We start from the raw sequence: 26,289 nt of genomic DNA, 5'->3' as shown, positions 1-26,289 counted from the left end.
CCTCAACTACTCCATGTTTCCCTGAAGAAAACTCCTTCCAGAGAGCCCAGATGAAAAACACAGTAGGAAGTTTGGGGGAGCTTACTGCATGTGAATATCTTGTGATTTTTGCTCTCCGAAGATTCTCCCACTCTCTGCAGGCAGGATCTGAGAGAAAGAAGTGAAATTCATGGTATTTATTCAGTAAGCACTTACCGCGTGCAGAGCACGGTACTAAGTGATTGGGAGAGTTGGTAGACACCAGTTTTGCCCACAGAATCTTAAAAAAAATTCAAACTTTGCCAGAAATTTTGTTTCCAGTCCCCAAACTACCTGGTCTGGGAGCAGCGTCTCTGAACACAAGAGCGAATCGATGATTTTGAAGTGCGTAAGAGTCCAGAACAACAGTCAGAAAACCTGGGTTCTAGTGTCCCTGTTCTACTCATTAGGCCACACTGCTTCTTCACCTGCACTTGGCACAGCGGTTGGCAGAAAGTAAACGCTTAAGGAACACAACCATAAGCAGCGTGGCTCAGTGGAAAGAGCCCGGGCTTGGGAGTCAGAGATCATGGGTTTGAATCCAGGCTCTGCCACTTGTCGGCTGTGTGACTGTGGGTGAGTCACTTCACTTCTCTGTGCCTCAGTGACCTCATCTGGAAAATGGGGATTACCCACCGATTACCCTGTATCTACCCCAGCACTTAGAACAGTGCTCTGCACATAGTAAGCGCTTAAAAAATACCAACATTATTACGGGAGTCCTGGTCGCACCCCAGAGAAGCACGGGCCTGGGAGTTAGAAGGTCATGGTTTCTGATGCTTACCTGCTGTGTGACCTTGGGCAAGTCACTTCCCTTCTCTGTGCCCGTGACCTCATCTGTAAAATGGGGACCGAAACTGTGAGCCCACGTGGGACAGGGACTGGGTCCAACCCGAATTGCTTGGATCCACCCTAGCGCTTAGTACAGTGCCTGCCGCCTAGTAAGCGCTTAACAAACACCATCATTATTATTATGCAGACAAGGTGAGGCCCAGAGAAGTGAAGTGACCGACCCAAAGTCACACAGCTGCTAAGTGGTGGCGCTGGGATTAGAACCCATTAGATTTAATTCTATTTATTGCTATTGTTTTTGTCCGTCTCCCCCGATTAAACTGTGAGCCCATCAATGGGCAGGGGTTGTATTTATCTGTTGCCGACTTGTGCATTCCAAGCGCTCAGCACAGTGCTCTGCACATAGTGAGCGCTCAATAAATACTACTAAATGAAGCCATGCCCTGCCTCCCCAGCTGGGGCTTGTCCCCCAAGCCATGCTGCTTCTCTTGGAGGCGATGACCAAAGGCCCTTATTATGTGTCCTTCTTCTTCTTGGTGTGGTTATGTTAGGTTACGTTAGAGAAGCAGCGTGGCTCAGTGGAAAGAGCCTGGGCTTGGGAGTCAGAGGTCATGGGTTCGAATCCCCGCTCCGCCCCTTCGCTGTGTGACTGTGGGCAAGTCACTTCTCTGGGCCTCAGTGACCTCATCTGTCAAATGGGGATTAACAATGGGGATTGGGAAGCAGCGTGGCTCGGTGGAAAGAGCCCGGGCTTTGGAGTCAGGGCTCATGAGTTCGAATCCCAGCTCTGCCACTTGTCGGCTGTGTGACTGTGGGCAAGTCACTTCACTTCTCGGTGCCTCAGTTCCCTCATCTGTAAAATGGGGATGAAGACTGTGAGCCCCACGTGGGACAACCTGATTCCCCTATGTCTACCCCAGCGCTTAGAACAGTGCTCGGCACATAGTAAGCGCTTAACAAATACCAACATGATTACTATTATTATTAACTGTGAGCCTCGTGTGGGGCAACCCGATGACCCTGTATCTCTCCCAGCGCTTAGAACAGTGCTCTGCACATAGGAAGCGCTTAACAAATACCAACATTATTACTATTATTATTAACTGTGAGCCTCGTGTGGGACAACCCGATGACCCTGTATCTCTCCCAGCGCTTAGAACAGTGCTCTGCACATAGGAAGCGCTTAACAAATACCAACATTATTACTATTATTATTAACTGTGAGCCTCGTGTGGGGCAACCCGATGACCCTGTATCTCTCCCAGCGCTTAGAACAGTGCTCTGCACATAGGAAGCGCTTAACAAATACCAACATGATTACTATTATTATTAACTGTGAGCCTCGTGTGGGACAACCCGATGACCCTGTATCTCTCCCAGCGCTTAGAACAGTGCTCTGCACATAGGAAGCGCTTAACAAATGCCAACATTATGATTGTTTCCCGGCACCCCTTGCGGGCCCTCTTGCCCCCCATCTTGCCCCACCTCCCTTCCAGGACCGGCTCTGGCCCCCCTTGGCAGAATAAAATGCCGATAATTCCGCCCCCCCCCCCACCCCACCGGGCAAAACCCTCACCCCCCGGGGAAGGGAGTCGACCCCCCGTGGTCGGCACACGGTGTGGACGCCTCCCGGGGGCGGCTCCCCAACTCCCCAAGGCCCAGGCCTTACCACCAGGCCGGGCCGGCGGCGGAGGGACGCACCACCGAGACGCCCAGTCCGCCGGGGGCCTAGAGGGGAAGCGGAAGCGCGCTGGGGGAACGGCCTCGGCGGACCCATGGGAAGCTTCCTTTCTGGTCCCCCCGCGCCCGCAGGCTTCAAAGAAGGGTTCCGGGGGCGGGGAGGGAGACGCTTTGGTTCCGCCCCCTCTTCCCTGGCTTTCCTGCAGCAGCTGGGGGAGGAAGGGAATTATAATAATAATAATGTTGGTATTTGTTAAGCGCTTACTATGTGCAGAGCACTGTTCTAAGCGCCGGGGTAGACATAGGGGAATCAGGTTGTCCCACATGGGGCTCACAGTCTTCATCCCCATTTTACAGATGAGGTCACTGAGGCCCAGAGAAGTGAAGTGACTTGCCCCCAGTCACACAGCTGACAAGTGGCAGAGTAATAATGTTGGTATTTGTTAAGCGCCTATTATGTGCTGTGCACTGCTCTAAGCGCTGGGGGAGATGCAGGGTAATGAGATTTGTCCCATGTGGGGCGCCCATTTTTTAATCCCCATTTTTACAGCTGAGGTCACTGAGGCCCAGAGAAGCGAAGTGACTTGCCCAAGCTCACACAGCAGACAAGTGGCAGGGTCAGGATTAGAACCCACGACTTCTGACTCCCAAGCTCGGGCTCTTTCTACTGAGACACTGGGTTGCGAGGGCCGAAGGAAGAGGGATTTCAGGGGAGATGATCATTACGATGCTATTCATTAAACCCTTGCTATGTGCCAAGCACTGGCCTAAGCCCTGGGGTAGGTGCAAGGTCACCAGGTGGTCCCACGTGGGGCTCCCAGCCTTCAGCCCCATTTTACAGATGAGGGAACTGAGGCCCAGAGAAGTGAAGTGACTTGCCCATATTCAAAGTTCTAATGCTACAGGAATCTAAATGTCTTTAAAATAATGGGGATCAGGTGTTCCTCACACCTAGATCGAAAACTGTTTTTCTTGTAAGCTGGTGAACCACAGCGTAACTTCTAGTTTCCTACTTTTCTACAGTTCTAGAACTCTACAGTTCTTTACCTACGTGTAGTAAAGTATATGATTCCAGGCACTTTAGAATAATAAAGACATCTCTTGGTTTCTCTTTATGTTCCAGAATATCTCTTTGTATTGATGGTCCAAAGAGATTTTGTTTCAATAGCCAAAATTTAATAGGAAAAGAAGCTATTAAACAGAGACATCTTCAATTATTGGGTATCAAGTCGTGCAGGTTAGAACGCATCCGTTTTTACCGCAAAAACTTCTCTCTCGGGCGTTTCTCCACCTGGGGATGGGAAGCGTTCTGAAGGGTCAGAGGCCAGAGCTGCTGTTCAACACTCTGCTGTTCCCACGCCACCACGTCCACCCTTCCCTTGGGAGAACTGAGGACGTTACCACTGCCTGAGAATGATGATATGTGGGTTATTTTTAGGGGGCTAAAGGATCCATACTGATTGAAAAAGCTAAAAGTTTCAAAAGGCAGGATCTGTGCCCCTTCAGATCAGTCAAACATCATGCTGTAAAGGATGTTTCAATCCCATATAATTAATACAGTTAGCGAGTACTGTAATAAAGCACTGGAGTAGATAAAAGATAATCAACTTGGAAACAGTCCGTGCCCTACATGGGACTCACAGTCTGAGACGGAGGGTTACAGATGAGGTAACTGAGGCACTTGGTAAATATTACTGGGAATCCTTCCTCGGTGGAACAAGATGAAGACCCATATTCAGCCCCCAATGCAGCTAGTAAGCCTCCCTCCTTCTGAATGGTCGGAGGCAGATTTATTTCTTCGAATCATCCAGAACTAAGCCTCTGGGCAGGCCTCAGTGCCACAGCCCCCCAGTAGTAAGCAAAACGGACCATAGCGCAAGCTATTTGACTTCATTAGGTTAAAAGCCTGCTACTGGGCATCTAGACGATCTTGTCCCTTATTATTATCAAGTGCCATCGAGTCGTTTCCGACTCATAGCAACTCTGTGAGTATATTTTCTCCGGAACATCCTGTCTTCTGCCCTAATCTGTAACCTTGCTAACGGTTCTTCCGTTATCTTTGTTACGGTTTCTATCCAACTAGCTGCTGGTCTGCCTCTTCCACGTTTTCCCTGGACTTTTCCTCGCATTAGTGACTTCTCCAGTGAATTAGTCCTCCTGATTGTTTGTCCAAAATATGCTAATCTAAGTCGCGTCACTTTGGCTTAATTTGCTCCAAAATCCATTTGTTTGTTTTTCGGGCAGTCCGTGGTATTCTCAAAAGCCTTCTCCAACACCTCATTTCAAAAGAACTGATGCTCTTTCTGTCCCGTTTTTTCACTGTCCAGCTTTCAGATCCATACACTGTCACTGGGAGCACCATACCCTTGCCAGATCACATTCCACTCACCTTAGAGAGGCATTCTTACCACTTTTTTGCATACATTTACAGATTCCATATTATGAAGTTGAGATTTTACAAACAAGACGTGAGCTAATGCAATATCTATGAAAAAAGCTCTTCCCTCACACTTATGGACTCCTTGAGTGACAAGAATGAAATATCGCAGAAGAATCTGGGAGCTTAGTTCAAGAGCCAGTGCAAAAGAAGAACAAAACTCAAAGGATGTGTAATTTGTTTTGAAGTGAGCAATTTCTTTAGAGGCATTTCTGCTCATGGGCACTGCAGGATTTACCTACAAGATCGATGCTTTCCTTTCCTGATGGTGTCTAAATCAGTTTAAAATAATTTCCTTGCAGCCCTGAAGCTGTGAATCCTGATTCACTTTTACATTTTTATTAAAATTACTTTGATAGTTCTTGGTAACTAAAGAGGGAAGTGAATATATATCTCCTGTATCAGGTATTTTTCTTAACTTCAAATTGGTTTTTTTGTGCCTTGTTTCATCTGTGAGATGGAAATCTAAAACGACTTTAAGCTGTCAGCTTCCACTCTTCCTTTCCCCATCTCTTCTGATCTAGGGGAGCAATAAGTGTGTGTGTGTGTGAGAGAGGGCCATTTTAATCTTCAAAGACTCAATTTCCTGACCGACTCTTAGAAATCCCAAAGCAACAACCCTTCTTCCATGTCTATTCACGCCTTGTTGCCCAGATAAGAAAACTATCTGTAGTTGGTGAGTGTCCAGTACCTGCTTTCCTGGTGCTCTGAAAGGTTTCTCTTCCACCCAAGATGATCGTCACTAAGGCCGATGTACGCTACTAAAAAAAAAATCATACAGTGAATGGCAAAGCAATCACAGCTAAAGGCTAAAGCAGCCACACTGTGCCGAAGGATCTCAAATTTAGTTCAGTGTAAGCATGATTGTTTTGACAAAACCCTTTAAAAAAAGACTTGTTAGAATATCTGGTATAGCTGAAAGCTGATGTTCATTTGGAAAATTCCAAGCCTGTCTAGAAGCAGCTTCATTTACAGTGAAATGCCTGGAAGGCTTGCACCTTTATGTAATCAAACTCCCGGTACAGTATTCTGCTAAATAAGTACACGAGATATCTTTGTTTTGAGGTAAGGCTGCAAGCTTTGTATCAGCTGACGCAGGCAGGATTTATTTATTGAGATAAATAATGCCTACTACTAATAATAGCATGGCTACGGCCTGGGATTGGTCAGAACACTGCTCCCCTTATTAGAGACTGCCTAGCAGATCACCTCACCAATTGTCGGGAAGCCCCTCCGTGATCGGAGACTCTTCCGTTCGAAGGGGCTACTCCCCTGAGAGTTAAGGACCGTCGGCGATCGGTCCAGCCAGCTGTGACCGTTGGACCAGCATTGTGACATCGTGATCTTTGGAGAGTCTAGTGACCCTGACAGCTCAAACACAATCACCAGCATTCCCACCTTGAGTAATTTTTTTGGCATGAAGTTTTGATTTGTCCCCTGCAGACTCTGGGCATTTTTAAAATGAAAAGAATCCACTTAAAAATCTATTTACAGTTGGCTAGTAAAACCTACTCAAAGAAAACATCCATGGCAGTAGGCAGTGTATCCTCTGGGTAGGTTTTGCTGATGTGTGTAATTCTTATCCTCAAGAACATTGTTTTATCTGAATTTTAATGGTACCGTCCTACTATATTTAATAGAGTGGCAAGAAGAGATCAAGAACAATGAAAACGTTTGACAGGAAGATACCCAAATAGCTGCTGTAAAGATGAGCTGAAATATTTGAACTCCAGTCAACTATAGCGTGCTATAGTAGAATAAGTGATAGTCCTTGAACATGTTAATCTACCTTATGGGCCCTCTAAAAGAAAGCAGAAGTGAAATCATTACCCTGAAGAGTAATGATTCTCTTAATTTGGTGCCCGTTCATTAGCGGTAACAGCGTTTTAAAAATGTATTTCCAACAATGGGAATATAATTCAGCAGTATAGTCAATCTAGTAGTGAATGCTTCTGTTCCATTACCTTGGGTCTTAAGTATGCAAACTTCCAAGTTCTTGATTACTACTGATTTAGGATCCTGCTTTTCTGAGGGCAAGAAAAAAAATGGAAACAAAGCATGCTTAGATAATATTAATAATTATGGTATTTGTTAAGCGTGTGTGACAAACACTGTTCTAAGCTTCGGAGTAGATACAAAGTACTCAGGTTGGACACAGTCCCTGTCCCATAGGGGGCTCGCAGTCTTAATCCCCATTTTACAGATGAGGTAACCGAGGCACGGAGAAGTTATATGATTCACCCAAGGTCACAGAACAGACTAGTGGCAGAATGGGGATTAGAACCCACATCCTCTGCCTCCCAAGTACAAGCTCTTGCCATTAGGCCTTACTGCTCCTCTAATGAACAACTAAGTCTGAAGAGTATTCAAAGGACCTACCTGCACTGAAAACTGGCCCCATTTCTCAAAGTGGGAAGAAAGGTTCATTCACTCATTCAATCATATTTATTGAGCACTTACTGTGCGCAGAGCACTATACTAAGCGTTTGGAAAGTACAATTCGGCGAACAGAAACAATCCCTACCAAATAACGGGCTCGCAGTCTAGAAGCGGAGAGACAGACAACAAAACGAAACAAGTAGACAGGAATCAATAGTATTAAAATACATAGAATTATAGATATATGCACATCTTCAATAAATAGAATAATAAATATGTACATATCACTGGCATCTGGCTGCAATTCCTACAAAATCATTGCAGACAAATGGTTTCGGCCAAAGGTTGAGTTTTTCCTCTCTGACCAGGAGATGGTACTATTGTCAAAGCTTGGGAACTACAATAAAAATGGAATCAGATGAGCCAATACATTTTTATTATTTTTAATCAAGTATGCTAAACCTAGGTTACTCTTATGATTCTACACGGTTCTAGTTAGTTTCCCCACAGGGTGTATCTGACTCGGTCTATTGATTTTGCATGTGTTTTACCATTTCATTTTGGTTAAGAGGAAAATGTTAAACTGGCGGGTTACTTCAATTAATGGTACCTCACCAAATGAGAATCTAAAAATTATCATTCATTGCACGTTCTCACATGATTTAGTAATTAGTATTTTACAGTGACAGGAGTCCCTTTCCCCTTACAGGGATCATAAGCATGAACACATTTACTTAGTTCACCATAAACAGGCGATTTCAAAGAACGGGGCAGGAGAAGATTCACAGCCATCACACGGAACGATCAGAGAGGGTGAGAATCAGAGTAACAGGGCTGACTGGGATATTAAGAATTACCTAGGCCTTCCCCTGTCTCCAAGGTGAGCAACATTTTAATTTCTCTCAGGATAAGGAAACAACCTCTTCGGCGGTACACCCTAGAGATGACCAATGGGGTCTTCATGAGGTGGACATATTTTTGAATGCGGGGCAGATCCATCCCTGAAACCAAACCAGTGATTGTGCGGTGAGCGTGCGTAAATAGGGAACCCCTTCGAGAGACGGATCTCACCTGTCTCACCACCCGAAACCATCCGAGAAACCTGACAGAAACACACCAGCCTGATCGATAGCATTTAGAGTTTTACAGCCCCAAAGTCTTCCGTCTTTGCCCCATATCCGTCTTTGCCCCAGGGTTCAATCTAAGTGGAACGAGCGCCACATAGCCCCAGCACAAGCAGGAAATAACCCAGTGCAATCAGGCCCCAAATCTAAGTCTGTCCTGTCTGAAATCAACAATTTCAGTCTCATCTCAAAATATGATCGAATGCCCTCTCTGCCAACCTTCTTTTGGTTTGCAAAACCTCTGAGTTTGGGATTTCTTTGAAATGGGTAGGGATTCATCCCACACCCTAACAGGGACTGCATCCCCTCTGTTCACCAAGAAAAGTATTTCTCCAACTCTCCAATTCAAAGCACAGGAAATGAGGCCATTTCCTTTGAGTATCTCAGAAAGTGACTATGAGAAAATACATTTTCTCAAGTAGATATTAATAATCATTGCATCTGCGACAGACATACTGTTAGGGAGAGCAGGCTATCTTCTTCAAAATGCAATTTTCTTTTCAAGTAGTAGTCTTAACTGCTATCATCACAGATTCTTCCCTTCGCCTATTCGGGAAGTCAGAAATGCAATTTCAAGGTTTCTTTCGGTGATCATTTTCTCCTCCTGATTCATCTCTGGGCTATCAGTTTGAAGCAGATCCTCGGAACAAATGGAAAGACATTTTCGCAATATGATGTAGTAATCATAGTAACATTTTAGACCAGTTTCCTCTCTTAATTATGAAAAGTTTGCCTCCCAAAACAAAAACATTGCCGAGGTAACACGGTTATCGGGGCAAAAGCACGGGCTTGGGAGTCAAAGGATGTGGGTTCTAATCCCGCTCCGCCACTTGTCTTCTGTGTGATCTTGGGCAAGTCATTTCACTTCTCTGTGCCTCAGTTACCTCATCTGCAAAGTGGGGATTAAGACTGTGCAACCTGATTACCTTGTATCTGCCCCAGTGCTTAGAAAAGTGCTCGGCACATAGAAAGCGCTTAACAAATGCCATCACTATCATTATTATTATTATTATTATTATTATTATTATTATGAGAGCTAACGGCGGCCGCGTTTGGGGAAGGAAACTGTTATGATGTTTCAAGCAAGCGGCCTCGAAGAGCTCCCTTTCCCTCTGCTCCTCCCCCTCTCCCTTCCCCTCCCCTCAGCACTGTGCTCATTTGTCTATATTTTTATTACCCTCTTCATTTTGTTAATGAGGTGTCCATCCCCTTGATTCTATTTATCGTGATTATTTTGTCTTGTTTTTGTCCCTCTGTCTTCCCCGATTAGACTGTGAGCCCATCATCGGGCAGGGAAGGTCTCTATCTGTGGCCGAATTGTCCATTCCAAGCGCTTAGTACAGTGCTCTGTGCATAGTAAGCGCTCAATAAATACTATTGAATGAATGAATGAATGAAGCTAAATGGAGAGGAAGTTTTGGGTGGGGGTAGACCGAGGCCCTGGCCTTAAGCCCAGTGAACCCTTGCCTTAACCCATCCTGTATCCTAGCAACCTCGACCTCTTCCAAAGTCTCCTCCTCCAAGGGACTCCCTGGCCGTGGGCAGCGGTTTCCTAGCAACCGGAGAACGCGTCCTCTTCCTCCCTTCTCCCCTTTCTCCTCCGGGCCTGGCCCAGAGCAGGCATGGAGATGGAGGGGAAAGGGAGGAAGGAGGAGGAGGAGGAGGATGAAGACGAGGAGATAATCATGGAATCACTGCGAGGGAGGCCTCGGCCGCCTCCCGTCTCGGCCCTCTCCTCCTTCAGCTACGTCCCCCTTCGACGCCAGGCCCCGAAAGAGCACAGCTACTTCTATCAGGAGGCCAAGGTAGGGCTGGGCTTTCCCCTCTTCATTCCTTCATTCGATCGAGCCGACTAAGTGCTGATTTTGTGCAGAGCACTGTACCGAGAGCTTGGGAAAGTACCACGCGATGGGAAACGGTGACAATCCCTGCCCACCACGAGTTCACGGTCTTGTATCCCTCCAGACTACAAGTTCGTGGGGCCCCACCTATTGTACCCTCCCAAACATTTAGTATAGTGCTCTGCGCACTGTAAGCTCTCAGTAGAAGCTCTCGAGAAGCAGAGTGGCTTAGTGGAGAGAGCAGGGGCCTGGGAGGCAGGAGGTCCCGAGTTCTTATTCCGGCTCTGCCACGTGTCTGCCGTGTGACGTTGGTTCAGTCACTTTTCAGGGCCTTAGTTACCTCATCAAGGAAAATGGGGAGAGTATGAGTCCAAGTGGTACAGGGACTGTATCCAACCAGATTCACTTGTACCTGCCCCAGCGCTTAGAGAGTGCTTGGCACATAGCGAGAGTTGAACAAGTACCATAGTAATTATTACAAATAGATAAAACTGATTATTTTAAGACGGGGCTGCGGACCCTAGACTGTAAAGTCACCCCTCTAGACTGTAAGCTCGTGGTGGGCAGGGAATGTGTCTGTTTATTGTTATATTGTACTCTTCCAAGTGCTTAGAACTCTGCTCTGCACACTGTAAGCCCTCAATGAATATGACCGAATGGTTCCCCCGTGACATCAGAAGCTGGAACCAGGTAGACTTGGAGCTCCGGGGTCTTTCGAGGACTGCCCCTGGTCCTCCCTATCGCTCTCCCTATCTCGACTGTGGAAGACGAGACTTCTCCCCTGCCAAACAGGAGCAGGGAGACGTCAGGACCATTAGAACACAAGGGAGACGGCGGCACCTTGGAGATAGGGAGATATCAGGACCTATGACCTTTATTTTTATCTGTAACTATTTCTGTTTCCTCCCCAACTAGATCCTGGAGTCCTAGGTGGGGCAAAGGGCGTCTGACTTATTTCCCATCCTTCCCAGTGGTTTGCACAGACTAAACACTCCATATCCTAACTGATTCAAATATAGTGGAAGAGTAATGATGGCCATTCAAAATGAGAAATAGGCAAGAGATTCTCTCTCAAAAACACTCACGTAATAGGATGTAGTTTCACCACTGGCATTTTCTTTAAACTAAAGCACAGCTCTCTTCCACGGGACATAATGATGCCTAAGTGACAGGACCTTTTGCCAGGTAACCTACCTGACCCTCCTATGAACAAAAACTGATTCACAATTACCAAGCGGGGCATATCGTTGCATGGAAGAAGGCGTAAATTTGACATCAGTATCTATTCTGACCTGATAATAATAAAAATGGCATTTATTAAGTGCTTACTGTGCACCAAGCATTGTGTTAAATGTGGGTAGATATTAAAACAGAAATCATACCAAAATCCCTGCCCTCCATGGTGCTTGAAATTTAGTAGGAAGGGAGACGGGTGTTTTATCCCCATTTTACAATCCCTGATCTCAAGGACCTTACAGTCTAGTTCTAGAATTTTGTAGCTTGGAATTTCTTTTTGCCATCGCCTTATCCTTGAGAGAGTTGGCTTTCACTCCCTCTTTTAATTCATACCTAATTCCCTCAAACCCATGGTATGGTATCAACAGTTCCCTACCTTCCACTGTTTTACTAGGAAATTTTAACTCTGTTTCCAAAGTGTGGAATTAGAGGTTGAAAAAATGCAGTGTGTCCCATCTCCGGTCCATATATTCCAATCTGCTCCCTGAATCATTTTTCTAAAAACAAAAAAATCAATCCGCATCTCCCCTATTCAAAAAAACTCCTCTTCCACCTCTGCAGCAAACAGAAACTCTTCACCACCAACTTTAATACTCTCAGTCAGCTCTCCCCTTCTACTTTGCTTCCTTAATCTCCAGCCCACAAACTGCATTCCTCTAGTGCCAACTCATTCGTTGCCCCTCGGTCTCACCCGTCTTGACACCGATCCCTTGCCCACATCCTCCATCTGGCCTGGAACTCCTTCCGTGTTCATATCTGACTGACCACCATCTTTAAAAACCCCATAAAAATCATATCACCTCTAAGAGGTTTGCCCTGACCAACACTTTATTTCCCCATTCTGTTTGTCCTCCCTTCTGGGTCTTTTATGTTCTTAAGTGCTTTGCGTACTTACCTCACTCACAGCCCCACAGCGGTCAGGTACATATCCGTACACTGCCATTTCCCCTTTTTATAATTTGTCTTAATACCTCTCTCCCCTTCTAGACTATAAGTTCCTTGTGAGCAGGGATCATGTGCAATGTTCTGTCCACAGTAAATACCACTGATGCTTAGTTGGTCATTTTTTCAGTTCCCTTGTTAGGAGTGGACAGCAACTAAAAAAAAACCACTGTGTTCTAAACAGTCCTTCGTGTGGCCAGTGAACTCAGTCAATCAATCGAGCCACTTCTGAGTCTTAAGCACTGAGCTAAGCATTTGTAGAGAACACAACAGTTGCGCACACATTTCCTTCCCTCATGGAGCAGGCAGTGGAGAAGAAAGACAGAAAGTATTTCCAAGTAGCAAAGGCAGAAGTAAGAATAAGTTTACAGCAGGAAGTAGAACATCAGGCTGTGATGCCTTAGGTGTGAATTAATCCTTATTGGATCCTAAGCAGAGAATGAAGTGGCACAAGAGTTAATAGTATAGCTCGATGCTCAACAACATTGGGCCTCTGTTCTCATTTCTGCACTAGGAGTTATGATCAGATAATTTGGGGGTAACTGATATTAAAAAAACCCCATCTTTCCAGTGAGTAAGAAATGACTCTCGACAGACAGGTCAGGTACTGAAAGCTTGTTGAGTTAGAGTAATGTGAAGGAAATTGTTTTCTTCAGATATAGAATCTTCTGAAACAAATGAGACTCGAGGCCATCTAGGGCTGCCAGAATTCCTCCATCAAAGGCAGCTCCTTTATTTCTGCTCCTCTCTCCCCGCAATTTACGCCATCGCTACATCTATTAGAAGACACTAAAGAGAATTATAAAACAGGCTGCACATGACTTGCCAACTTATCTTTGCAGATCAGAGGGATTTCACAGTCCCGTATAATAATCTATGTAATGCGGTGAACTGGTGCTCTCGGGATGTTTCAGGAGAGGAACATTTTCAGTGAAGAGGAACTAAAGAGCATATTTAAGTATACTTCTTTCGCCGAGCGCCTGCGAGATAGCTAATTGTCTGTAAAGAATGCTGTGGTAGGGGATTGTGTATAATGTAAGAATATTTAAATCCCTGCATCATCAAACGTCATTCAGTGAACTGGCAATGCGTGAGGATGACATGGAAGGGAAATGTTGTGATCAGAGAAATGAGCAGCTACATGTACTGGGACTAAACTGAAAACACCCTCTCCATGGCAAATGGGATATATTGATTAATCTCACGTGTGTCCCTGGTGTTTTAAAAGAGCACAGCCCATCTAAAGGAGAAAAAATACTGCAAGCTTAGGATGACTATCCGATTATTAAACTGCCTCTTTCTTTCTTAAAAAACTCTCTGGTATGCCACTTTGCTTTCAACTCCACAGAAGGAGGATTTGCACTTGTAGATGGCTGAAAGCAATCAGGATTCATTTCTTTTTTCTGCTTGAGGAATCAGACTGAGGAACCATCCCTTAGAATGTTGATTACCTATTATGATGTGGTTTATACTGTGGAAATAGTATTAATGTAATTTGACTGCCCAGTTAGCACAGTACCCTGAACTAGTCACTTGGTAAGTACAGAATAAAGAAGTGACTGAATCCCTGCCCGCAAGCAGTTTAAACTTCAGTAAGCATCAAACATGCTCCGGAAAGCAGTGGGCTGATTGTAAGATCCCCTCCATCCCTTGCCAGCCACCATTCGGCGCAGTGGAAAGAGCACAGGCTTTGGAGTCAGGGCTCTTGAGTTCGAATCCCAGCTCTGCCACTTGTCAGCTGTGTGACTGTGGGCAAGTCACTTCACTTCTCTGTGCCTCAGTTCCCTCATCTGTAAAATGGGGATTAAGACTGTGAGCCCCACGTGGGACAACCTGATTCCCTTGTGTCTACCCCAGCGCTTAGAACAGTGCTCGGCACATAGTAAGCGCTTAACAAATACCAACATCTTCTCCAAAACAAGATTCTCCACGTTCTCGAGCCACTTTGCACCAGGCAGTCCATCAGGGACCTTGCAGGGCTCCACCTAGATGACCAGGCCAGGGGCTGAAGGTGGTGCCCTACTCTTTAGGAGATAAATTCTCACTTTCACATCACTCCCCACCTTTCCTGGGCCTTAGTTCAATCAAATGAAAAATAAACACAACACTCTTCTGTGGTTTCCTGACTAAGCCCTCATTTCCTCTTCTCCCACTCCCTCTGTATCACCTTCACACTTGGATTTCCTCCCTTTCTTTAACCCCCTCCCTCAGCCCCACAACACTTAGGTACACGTCCCAGATTAATGTATTTTAATGTCTCTCTCGTGCTCTAGACTGTAAGATGTTTTGGGCAGGGAACGTGCCTACCAACTCTGTTGTATCGGACTCTCCCAAGCGCTTAGTACAGTACTCTGCACATAGTGAGCGCTCAGGAAATGCAATTGATCGATTGGTAGCTCCCTAAAGCTTAGTACGGTTCTCTGCAAACAGTAAGCATTTGCTAAATACCAGTGATTGATTAATTAGCTAGAGATGGTGGGTTACTGCCTAACCTTGGGTGACATGATCTTCAGAATTCAGAGCAGCATGGAAATTATTTCTAATATAGTACATAGAAAAGAGCACTAGAGAATGAGAAAGTTTAGGGAAGTTTAGAAGACATCACGCAGGGGTTTCTTTAGAGCCAAACCAACTCGGTGTATATTATTCAGCTCTTTATTTGAAGACTTTGTATGGAACTTGAAATACGTAATCATGTTTGAACTCACATGAAATTTTTCTGCTGCACCTCCTGCCTTTCTTTACACCACCAGTGCCCCACCAAGGTTCATCGTTTACAAAGAGGACAGTCAGTCTTTTTGAGATGTGAAGCCTAAAAGTCTGCAGTGGTTCTTTGTTACACTGGGACCACTGCAGACACAACTTGACCATTTCTGAGGAAGCCCGAGGAAAGTCTTATCCCCACACCAACCCGGGAGGCGATTTCATGACAAATGATCTGGAACAGAACTAAGTAGGTGTGACAGGGCTGTCTGACGAGGTGGAAATAAAGGATCAGCTAAGACATTGGTTCTGTTTTAAGAACCGATGTACCACAGTTAAATGGATTTAGACTGGAATTAAGAGAAAACAGATGTCTTCCTTACTCTCTACTTATGCCTGAGCAGCTCGACATTTTTAATATCTCCCCCAACTTGTAGCAACTTCGGCTGAGCTGTGGCTTGCCAGATCAGGGAACATTTCTAGAAGAACCTAACAGATAGTGACCAGATGTGCCATTCCTGATAGCAAAAGTAAATGCAATGTGACACTGATAAGATCCAATTCCTGGCTTGCAATTTTGACCACATGCCCTCTGGCTGTAAAACTTTTTGTGAAATTTTCATCTAAACAAACCAGGTGTTTTCCTTTTTATTCCAAGACAGACACCGTCTCCATATACGACTGCATTTTTAAAAGACCACCAGGTTACAATGAAAAACTGCACCGAGATGACAGAGAACATGCAAAAAGTCAAGGACTTCACGTTAACAAAGAGGTAACACTAAGCAAGAATACTTAACAGTATTTTTTGAAGTCCTACTGTGTAGTCTCTATCTATTGCCGAATTGTACATTCCCAGCACTTAGTATAGTGCTCTGAGCATAGTAAGCGCTCAATAAATACTATTGAATGAATACTAAGCACTTGGGAGAGCACTCGATATTTACCACCCGCTCCTTCAGCATTTATGTACTTAGGCCTGATGCTCTCTGGATTACAAAAATCATATGACCCAGAGTTAGGCGACAACCCACCATCTCTAGTTAATCAATCAATCACTGATATTTAGCAAATGCTTACTGTTTGCGGAGAGCTGTACTAAGCTTTTGGGAGCTATCAGTCAATCAATCACATTTCCTAATAATAATAATGTTGGTATTTGTTAAGCGCTTACTATGTGCCGAGCACTGTTCTAAGCGCTGGGGTAGACATAGGGGAATCAGGTTGTCCCACATGGGGCTCACAGTCTTAATCCCCATTTTACAGATGAGGGAACTGAGGCACAGAGAAGTGAAGTGACTTGCCCACAGTCACACAGCCGACAAGTGGCAGAGCTGGGATTCGAACTCATGAGCCCTGACTCCAAAGCCCATGCTCTTTCCACTGAGCCACGTGTTTCCTGAGAGCTTACTGTGTGCAGAGTACTGTACTAAGCGCTTGGGAGAGTCCAGTTCAACAGAGTCAGTAGCCACGTCCCCTGCCCAAAACATCTTACAGTCTAGAGAGAGACACTGAGACTGTAGACTTTAGACTGTAAGGTCTTTGTGAGCAGGAAATGTGTCTACCAACTCCATTATTGTACTTTCCCAAGCGTTTAGTACAGTGCTCTGCACACAGTAAAGCACTCAATAAATACCACCGATTGACTAACACTGAGGGGCAGGAGAATAATGAACAATTTTACAAGCAGAGAATTCCAGCAGCTTGGCGTAGTGAATAGATCACAGCAATGGGAGTCAGAAGGTCATGGGTTCTAATCCCTGCTAGCCACCTGTCTGCTGTGTGACCTGGGTCAAGTCACTTTGTTTCTCTGGGCCTCCGTTACCTCATCCATCTGTAAAATGGGGATTAAGAGAGTGAGCACCACGTGGGACAACCTGATTACTTTGCATCTCCCCCAGTGCTTAGAACAGAGTTTGGCACATAGTAAGTGCTTAACAAGTACCATCATTATAATAGAGAAGCAGCGTGGCTCAGTGGAAAGAGCATGGGCTTTGGAGTCAGGGCTCATGAGTTCGAATCCCAGCTCTGCCACTTGTCGGCTGTGTGACTGTGGGCAAGTCACTTCACTTCTCTGTGCCTCAGTTCCCTCATCTGTAAAATGGGGATTAAGACTGTGAGCCCCACGTGGGACAACCTAATTCCCCTATGTCTACCCCAGCGCTTAGAACAGTGCTCGGCACATAGTAAGCGCTTAACAAATACCAACATTATTATTATTATTATTATAATAGTGTAGAAGCGGCATGGCTCAGTGGAAAGAGCCCGGGCTTGGGAGTCAGAGGTCATGGGTTCGAATTCCAGCTCTGCCACTTGTCAGCTGTGTGACTGTGGACAAATCACTTCACTTCTCTGTGCCTCAGTTACTTCATCTGTAAAATGGGGATGAAGACTGTGAGCTTCACATGGGACAACCTGATGACCCTGTATCTCCCCCAGCACTTAGAACAGTGCTCTGCACATAGTAAGCACTTAACAAATACACACATTATCAGATTGTCCCATATGGGGCTCACAACCTTAATCCCCATTTTACAGATGAGGTAACCGAGGGACAAAGAAGTTAAGTGGCTCACCCGAGGTCACGCAGCAGACGAGTGGCGGAGCTGGGATTAGAATCTACATCCTCTGACTCCCAAGCCAGGGCTCTTTCACTAAGCCACACTGTTTTCAATAATCATTATTATTGAAAGCTGCCTATTTTATAGTAGATTTGTCCGGAGAACACTCCTCTAGACTATAAGCTCATCGAAAGTAGTACAGTGCTCTGCACACAGTAAGCACTCAATAAATACGACTGAATGCGTGAATGACTGCTGTGCCCTGTGGCTACTGTGTGTCATTTCAATAGGAATGGGCAAGACCCGTGGGTGTTTTGGCATCTTCAGAGTATGGACGGCACATAAAACATCCCGTGGAAGAGCTCAGCAGAGATCACGTGAGGATCAACCGTGTGAAGGCTGAGTTCTACCGGAAAAATGAAATCACCTGCATGAAGGAGACCAGCTTTGGACACATTGCTCCATTCTGACATTTTTGCCATCAGCGAGGTGGGCACTGGGGTCACAGTACAACTGGGTTTCTGTCGTTTGGGGATAGGGAGAGGTAGAAGAATAAAAGGGGTTTAATTAAACCTTTATTTCCTGTTCGATCCAACTAGGGCAGTTTAGCCTAAAATCAGCTTAGAGAAGTTTTAGTGAGAGCACAGCTGAAACTTTTCCACTGGAAGCTCTTGAAAGAAGTGTAACAGTCGGCCATTCCACTCCATTATTTCCTACATTTAAAATCTGGCCTGTCATTTATAATTGCTAAGAATTATTTTCCAGGTATAATGGTGACTTGATATTTTAGTATTTGTGGTTAATATGATCCATTTCTGTTTATCCATGAATATATCAATAAAGTCTATTTTCCATTATGACTTTTTTTGACTCCATTCCAGATCTTATTTTTAAGACATTTGGCTGGGAGGTGGGGGTGGGGGGAGGGGGGAATTTGGTATTCACAATTTTTAAGCGTGCTTCAATAATCTTTATGATGTTCTTAAAATGACATGAATTTTATTGTATGAAAGTGAAAATGTCCTACCAGGCAGTTAAAACTAATCCCTTATGTTGATTATAATTCCAACTGTTAAAGGAAAGTTTCTATATGGTTTCCAAATCCCCATATTATAGATGAGGTAACTGAGGCCCAGATTATTTAAGTAACTTGCCCAAGGTCAAAGAGCAGGCAAGCCGGAAGCCTGGGAATAGAACCTCTGGATCCCCAAACCCAAGCTCTTCCCACTAGGCTATGCTCTCCACACATTAAGTGTTCAATAAATAGCTCTGATGGATTGAGATGTTTCTCTCGTGGATCCCCAATGTAGTTGATGCCTAGACCGTGGCTTTCCCCTCCAATGCTCACCTTGGGATAAATCCCATTTAGATTTGAGATCTACGGGGTGACCCAGCATAGCCCTCTTTTGGCTGCAATCCTGATACTGACTGAGCAGGTCAACTAAATTTATTCCCTCTCTGTAATGCAAGGAGAAACCTTTTGCCTTGGTCCCAAATCACATTGCAAATTGGTATTAGAAGTCTTTCCTAGGTCAGTATTCTCAGCAGTAATACACCAATCTCCTGAAACATCTAAAAAGTTGAGCAAATGCAGAAATTTCTGGTCATTTAACAGTAGAACCACTCAAACGAACCAGAATCCCCCCCCCCCCTTCTTTTTACTCTGTGGGCATATTAAACATAATCTTATCAGGCACTGTCCCACTCACAGTCTAAAGGGTATTATCTGTTCTGAGAACAGGTATTTAATCCCCACATTATAGAGGGGAAAAGTGAGCCCCGGAAAAGTGAAGTGCCTTGCCCAAGGCCAAACACTTCACAAATGGCAAAGTCAAGGGAAAAAGCTCGGTCTCTCAAAGTCAAGAGACCTAGCAGTCCTGTTATATATCCGCTAGGCCATGCTCTCCTCTAAGCAGGCCTTCTAAATCATGACTATTCAATCGTCACACTACCAAACAATGCAGTCTGATCCCTTTCCAATCTAAGGATTTCTCACCAGGGATGCTTGAATCATGGCTTTTCTCCTCGTCTCATCCCAAATTAGAAGAAGGGAGAAAACTTGATCTGAAACAGCCAAACTCTGTTATTAAATCTTCCGAGGTTGAAGAAATGGCCGATTTTCTCCAGAATAGCTATTCTCTTCATTTTCAAAGCCAAACACAGAAAAAAATGTGTAAATAAAAATGGTCGAAATGGAAAAGCTTGTTCCAAAACAACCAGGAAACCATCCACACAAAAGTTGAATAATTTATGCTGGCACCTCTGAGCGTTGTTTTCTCTCTAGAACAGCTTAAAGATGGTGAGTAAAACCCGATCCTAGATAACAAAATGACCTTACGATACTTCACCTGCAATCTCCACGGGGCCGAAAATAACCGGACCTTAAAATTCCCTCATCTTTTTCCTGTTCAAAAGTTATTTCTCTCCTAAAGGGAGTTCAAGAGCAGCATTCTCACAACTAGAGCAGATTCCACCTGAGTGCCATGAGAAATCTGTCTGTTAAAGCCTGAAATTCAATGACTTGCCACAGCTCCCACACCCAAACTCACAAAATTCATTCTTCTCTTCTTTAAATGGTATTTGTTAAGCTTTTACTAAGTGCCAAGCACTGTTCTAAGCACTGGGGTAGATACAGGCTAATCAGGTTGGACACAGTTTCTGTCCCACATGGGACTCACAGTCTTAATCCCCATTTTACAGGTGAAGTGACTAAGGCTCGGCGAAGTTGAGTGACTTGCCCAAGGTCACACAGCAGACGAGTGGCAGAGCTTGGATTACGATCCAGTCCCTTGGTCTTTCCAAGTTCACATCACCCTTTCGAACTTGTCTAAAAAGAAATGGGAGTGTAATCAGTAGGCACAAAGATAGCAGTACGTTGGGACCCAAAGTAAAAGGATTGGTTAGTTTGGGATGGCTGTGACCTAGTTTTAAATGATGTGCAGATATTTGTGCCTTTTCAAAGTTGACAAAAATAATTCCATGAACTGGGATGCATTTTATTCTTAAAAAAAGTCCCTTAAACATAAAATAATTTTCAATGGATATTCTTTGGGAAAGAGTTCAGTATCGGTCCTGTTATGAAAGGACCCTCAAGATTTAAGACTTTCCCCTTATTTTAATTAGGTTCCTAAAGGATCCTCAACTTATTCCTTTGCAACTGAGCCCACAGTGAGTAGACTGACCCATTTTTTTTAAAATCTACAAATACAGTTTCTATTCATTTAGCAAACCACAGTGTTCTGTCCACCATGAAACAGGACAGTGATCTGTCCTTCCTGAAACCACCTTTCCCTTAGCTCCTCAGCACATTGCTGCTCTCCCTATCTTCAATACCTTCTCATAATTAATAATAATTACAGTACTTATGATGTGCCAAACACTGTTCTAAACTCTGGGGTGATACAAGTTAATCGGGTTGGACACAGGCCCTGTCCCACATGGGCTCACACTCTTATCTTCACTTCTCTGTGCCTCAGTTACCTCATCTGTAAAATGGGGATTAAGACTGTGAGCCTCACGTGGGAAAATCTGATTATCCTTTAAATCTACTCCAGCGCTTAGAACAGTGTTCTGCACGTAGTAAGTGCTTAACAAATACCAACATTATTATTATTAAAGTGCTTTGCACTCAGTGGGTATTTAATAGTGGCTTCTGGATTAAAGAATTTTCATGATGCTTTCATTCATCCCATGGCAAAATTTTCTCTGGTATTGTAGTCAAATTTTCAAGGACATAATTAATGAAATCATTCTTCTTTCCTTTTTAGAAAATGGTTGCTACTTGGCTCCTTCATTCTCTTTTCTTTCTTCCCACATGCCTCATAAGTTTCCAAAAATGGAGTAGCTAATTGGAGTGTTTATTTAGCAAGTCTTGGGTAATTCAAATCATCCAGGCTTGATGATTTCCAGGTGTTGTGCTATTATCTCATACCTGGATAATTCTCATTTGCATGGTTGGAGGCTTCATTTTATGAATCACAAAGCTTTCCTTTATGAGCTTTCCAAATCTGTTTTGGAGGGAAAAACCAAATTTTACTGCTCTTTTACATCCATACTGGGAGAGATCAGGGTAATTCAGTTGTTAGGAACCACCTCCTTCCTACCCCCCTACTCCACCCCTCACACCACCCCCGGGCCTTTTTTTTTTTTTTTTTTTGGTACATGATTTGAGAAGCTAAAAGAGAATCACAGAATCTTTGAATTACAGGACAATAAGGCTGGAAAGAAAGTAAGGAGATTCTGGTAAAGCAGGATCCTGCAGTCAGGTGAATGATTTTATAATGTAAATGAACACTCCACAAATGAGAACGCACTGGTCTGGTCTTCTGCTGTCAAGTTGTCTCCGACCCATAGCGACTCCAAGGACACATCTCTCCCAGAACGCCCCACCTCCATCTGCAATCATTTTGGTAGTGTATCCGTAGAGTTTTTTTGGTATAATTGTGGAAGCGGCTTACCACTGCCTTCTTCCACTCAGTAAACTTGAGCCTCCACCCTCGACTCTCTCCCGTGCCACTGCTGCCCAGCACAGATGAGTTTTGAGTTGTTGCAGATTGCCTTCCACTTGCTAGCCACTGCCCGAGCTAAGAATGGAATGGATATGACCCAGCTTGACTCTCCCGCTTGTAGTCGAAACTGGTAGGGTACTGCAAATTCTCCAGGGGCCATCCTGAGAGGGGTGGGGATCCACTAGAGATCGCATATGCTGAAAAAAGATGCCTCTCCCATTACCTGGATGGGATTTAGGATTAGGAAAGTGGGATGGAATTAAGAAAGAATTACAAAAAAAAAATTTAGCCACCTGGCCTCTCCCCTGTCTTTCCCTGCTCTCCTCTTCCCTGGCCTTCGATGTTAGAATATTTCACTCTTCCAGGAGATGACTTCATTCTGTTTTCCATGCAGATTGCTCAGTGAAACCAAGCTGGATTGATTTGCTTCTTGATGATTAACCTAGGACCAAGGGATGTCCATTTTCATATCAATATCATTCCCAAAATTACTTTCAAATATCTTGGTTTTTTTGGTGCTTGAAAACCTGCAAACAAAAATTCATTAGAGATAGTTCCTATCCTCAAGGAGTTCACAATGTAGAGGGAAGATAGATATGAAAACAGCAGCCCCCCATGTAAAGTTTCAAATCTCAACAATTAAATTGATCTTTCAATCAATCATATTTATTGAGTGCTTACTGGGTGCAGAGAACTGAACTAAGCGTTTGGGAGAGTACATTGTAATAGAGTTGGTAGATATGCTCCCTGTCCACAATGAGCTTACAATTTAGAGGGGGAGACAGACATCAAAATAAATATTCATTCATTCATTCATTCATTCATTCAATAGTATTTATTGAGTGCTTACTATGTGCAGAGCACTGTACTAAGCTCTTGGGATGAACAAGTCGGCAACAGATAGAGACAGTCCCTGCCGTTTGACGGGCTTACAGTCTAATCGGGGGAGACGGACAGACAAGAACAATGGCAATAAATAGAGTCAAGGGGAAGAACATCTCGTAAAACAATGGCAACTAAATAGAATCAAAGCGATGTACAATTCATTAACAAAATAAATAGGGTAACGAAAATATATACAGTTGAGCGGACGAGTACAGTGCCGTGGGGATGGGAAGGGAGAGGTGGAGGAGCAGAGGGAAAAGGGGAAAAAGAGGGTTTAGCTGCGGAGAGGTAAGGGGGGATGGCAGAGGGAGTAGAGGGAGAAGAGGAGCTCAGTCTGGGAACGCCTCTTGGAGGAGGTGAGTTTTAAGTAGGGTTTTGAAGAGGGAAAGAGAATCAGTTTGGCGGAGGTGAGGAGGGAGGGCGTTCCGGGACCGCGGGAGGATGTGACCCGGGGGTCGACGGCGGGATAGGCGAGACCGAGGGACGGCGAGGAGGTGGGCGGCAGAGGAGCGGAGCGTGCGGGGTGGGCGGTAGAAAGAGAGAAGGGAGGAGAGGTAGGAAGGGGCAAGGTGATGGAGAGCCTCGAAGCCTAGAGTGAGGAGTTTTTGTTTGGAGCGGAGGTCGATAGGCAAACACTGGAGTTGTTTAAGAAGGGGAGTGACATGCCCAGATCGTTTCTGCAGGAAGATGAGCCGGGCAGCGGAGTGAAGAATAGACCGGAGCGGGGCGAGAGAGGAGGAAGGGAGGTCAGAGAGAAGGCTGACACAGTAGTCTAGCCGGGATATAACGAGAGCCCGTAATAGTAAGGTAGCCGTCTGGGTGGAGAGGAAAGGGCGGATCTTGGCGATATTGTAGAGGTGAAACCGGCAGGTCTCGGTAACGGATAGGATGTGTGGGGTGAACGAGAGAGACGAGTGAAGGATGACACCGAGATTGCGGGCCTGAGAGATGGGAAGGATGGTCGTGCCATCCACGGTGATAGAGAAGTCTGGGAGAGGACCGGGTTTGGGAGGGAAGATGAGGAGCTCAGTCTTGCTCATGTTGAGTTTTAGGTGGCGGGCCGACATCCAGGTGGAGACGTCCCGGAGGCAGGAGATGCGAGCCTGAAGGGAGGGGGAGAGGACAGGGGCGGAGATGTAGATCTGCGTGTCATCTGCGTAGAGATGGTAGTCAAAGCCGTGAGAGCGAATGAGTTCACCGAGGGAGTGAGTGTAAATGGAGAACAGAAGAGGGCCAAGAAATAAATACATTAGGGTTATAAATTAAACCAACCTAAGGCACAGATACTGCCTGATGATGTTATTCAGCGGCACGGTGAAACTCCCTCCCTCCACTTCCCCAACCACCCTCCTGATCTACACCTACCCTGCACCCACCTTCCTCTCCTGTGGAGGAAGGAGTTAGCCACCGATGTGGTAGATAGGGATCCTCAGGGATAAAAATCGAGGCTACAGTGACTTAACCCCCTAGTAGCTTGGTCCAGTATTAGGTGACAAGGCTGTGTCAAGTCAATTTTCACCTCTTCTGTACACTTGAGATGCCTCAACTCCCTTTGCAACCGATTCTGGTATTTCATCTCCCAGAGAGTTTCGGCACTCTTTTTCAAGTCCGATAGAAGTGCTTCCAATTCAGTTCAAACCATTACTCCTTTTAAGTCTTTAATGGAGTTAGCATCCTCCCCCTAAGTGTCCTTCATACATCCAAAGGTATTCTCCTTTTAGTTCCTTCTTTTCTAGGCTAAACGCCCTCCATGCCTTTCTCATCTCTTCAGATGACTATTTCCAACCTTTTCATCAATCCTGCCTTTCTTCTTTGGTCCCTCTGCAGTTTCTCCCCCTCCTTTTCACAGTGCGATGACTGAAACTGGACATAATACTTGAAGAACAAACAACCAGGACAGAAGAACATAGGAAATTTCCCAACTCTTGCTCAGAATTCTGGCTAATCCATCAATCAATCAATAGTATTTAGAGAGAGCACCGCTCTAAGCATTATTAATCAACTAAGCTAATTTCTGCCCCAGTAAAATGGTTTTGACCAGTTAAATGGGCACTGTTAGGTAGTGATGGAAGTATAATATTTAGCAATTTCTAACTTCACTACAATAAATCAAAATGCTCATCAGTCCAGGCTGCTCCCCACAAAAAACCTAAACTCTATTCAGCTGTTTGGCTGTTCAGCTCTTGTTGCAGCAGACAAAAAATGCTTTAGGAGAAAGGTAGTTTCGAGTGCCTCTTGGCCTGGAGGCCGTTTAATACCTCCTGCCTTAGCCTCCAAGCGCACTTCGGAACGTACCAGAAATCGAAAGGGCTGAGGCCGTCCATTGTTTCCGCGAGAGACTCTGTCATCGTCAACGGCAACGTGGTATGTGTTTAGATCACATTTGGAATGATGGGACTGGATTCAATCAATACTATTTACTGAGGCCAAAGCACTGTACTAAGTGGTTGGGAGAGTCTACTGACCTCTGCCAGATCACTTCTCTTCACTCAGTGTTTTGGGCAGGACGTGGTGGCAGGAGTAGAGAAAGTCAAGCGGTGTCAAGCGCAAGATGAACGTTACAATTTGAAGCTTCCTAAATGTACGATCCTTCAAGAACGTAGCCCCAGTATTGTGAGAGAACTGGCTGTACCACCATCCCTGCCCTCAAGGAGCTTAAATTTATGAAGAGAATCCTGTAAATAATATTCACTCTATTTCTACAGGCTCTCCGACAAAAGGCAATGCAGATTACAGTGGAAGTATACCAGCCAGAAAGTTCAGAAGGGGCTCTATCAGCTCTAAGAATGCGAAACAAGTTGAGAGAGGTAAAATCCGGGCTACCTCCTCCTGAACTGGAAGCCTGTCACCCCACTCGGCATCAAGTTCCCAGTTGCTCGATATGTCACATACCATCTTTAAAATCCACATGTTCCTCTCTTTGCAGGTGATCCCTAGCTCCCAGGGAAGAGGAGACCTGGCTCACACACTCCAAGCCAGGTTTATGATTCCCTTTGGGGGGTCTCGAGGGCTCTTCTCTCTCTCCCCTGAGGGCCTCTGGCACCTGACAGGAGTTGGTTGGCACTTATTTGTGAGGTGCCCAGTTTCAGCATCATATTATCCCAGATACTTCTTTCTCTTAGAGAACGGCATACCTCCCCCCAATCCCCTTTCTTCTTACGAGAAATAGCTCGACACCAACCT

The 26,289-nt window shown here is 45.0% G+C and overlaps 2 protein-coding genes across 5 annotated transcripts in view; one reads left to right on the top strand and one right to left on the bottom strand.

Annotated features, from left to right (window-relative positions):
- MTRR (5-methyltetrahydrofolate-homocysteine methyltransferase reductase) overlaps positions 1-6,908 on the bottom strand; it is a 33,248-nt gene extending 26,340 nt beyond the window's left edge. The window contains exons 1-3 of one of the 4 annotated variants that reach the window (XM_039910647.1): positions 6,892-6,908; positions 5,619-5,688; positions 86-147 (exon numbers count right to left, since the gene is read on the bottom strand). In XM_039910647.1, the coding sequence (XP_039766581.1) occupies positions 86-90 (5 nt within the window). In that variant the 5' untranslated portion in view covers positions 91-147; positions 5,619-5,688; positions 6,892-6,908. Of the gene's footprint in view, positions 1-85; positions 148-802; positions 840-2,479; positions 2,530-5,618; positions 5,689-6,141; positions 6,234-6,891 lie in introns of those variants that run through there. The other 3 variants (XM_007659717.3, XM_007659716.3, XM_001519025.5) reach the window with 3 other exon arrangements.
- Positions 6,909-10,003: 3,095 nt separating this feature from the next.
- On the top strand, positions 10,004-18,573 carry CX3H5orf49 (chromosome X3 C5orf49 homolog). Its single transcript, XM_003429360.5, has 3 exons — positions 10,004-10,235; positions 15,811-15,927; positions 18,004-18,573. The coding sequence occupies exons 1-3, from the start codon at positions 10,053-10,055 to the stop codon at positions 18,181-18,183; spliced, it is 480 nt and encodes a 159-aa protein (XP_003429408.1). The 5' UTR covers positions 10,004-10,052; the 3' UTR covers positions 18,184-18,573.
- The last annotated feature ends 7,716 nt before the right edge of the window (positions 18,574-26,289 follow it).

This window comes from Ornithorhynchus anatinus, chromosome X3 (assembly GCF_004115215.2).
Source record: "Ornithorhynchus anatinus isolate Pmale09 chromosome X3, mOrnAna1.pri.v4, whole genome shotgun sequence".
NCBI classification, from domain to species: Eukaryota; Metazoa; Chordata; class Mammalia; order Monotremata; family Ornithorhynchidae; genus Ornithorhynchus; species Ornithorhynchus anatinus.
This window is presented reverse-complemented; position numbering and strand designations above follow the sequence as displayed.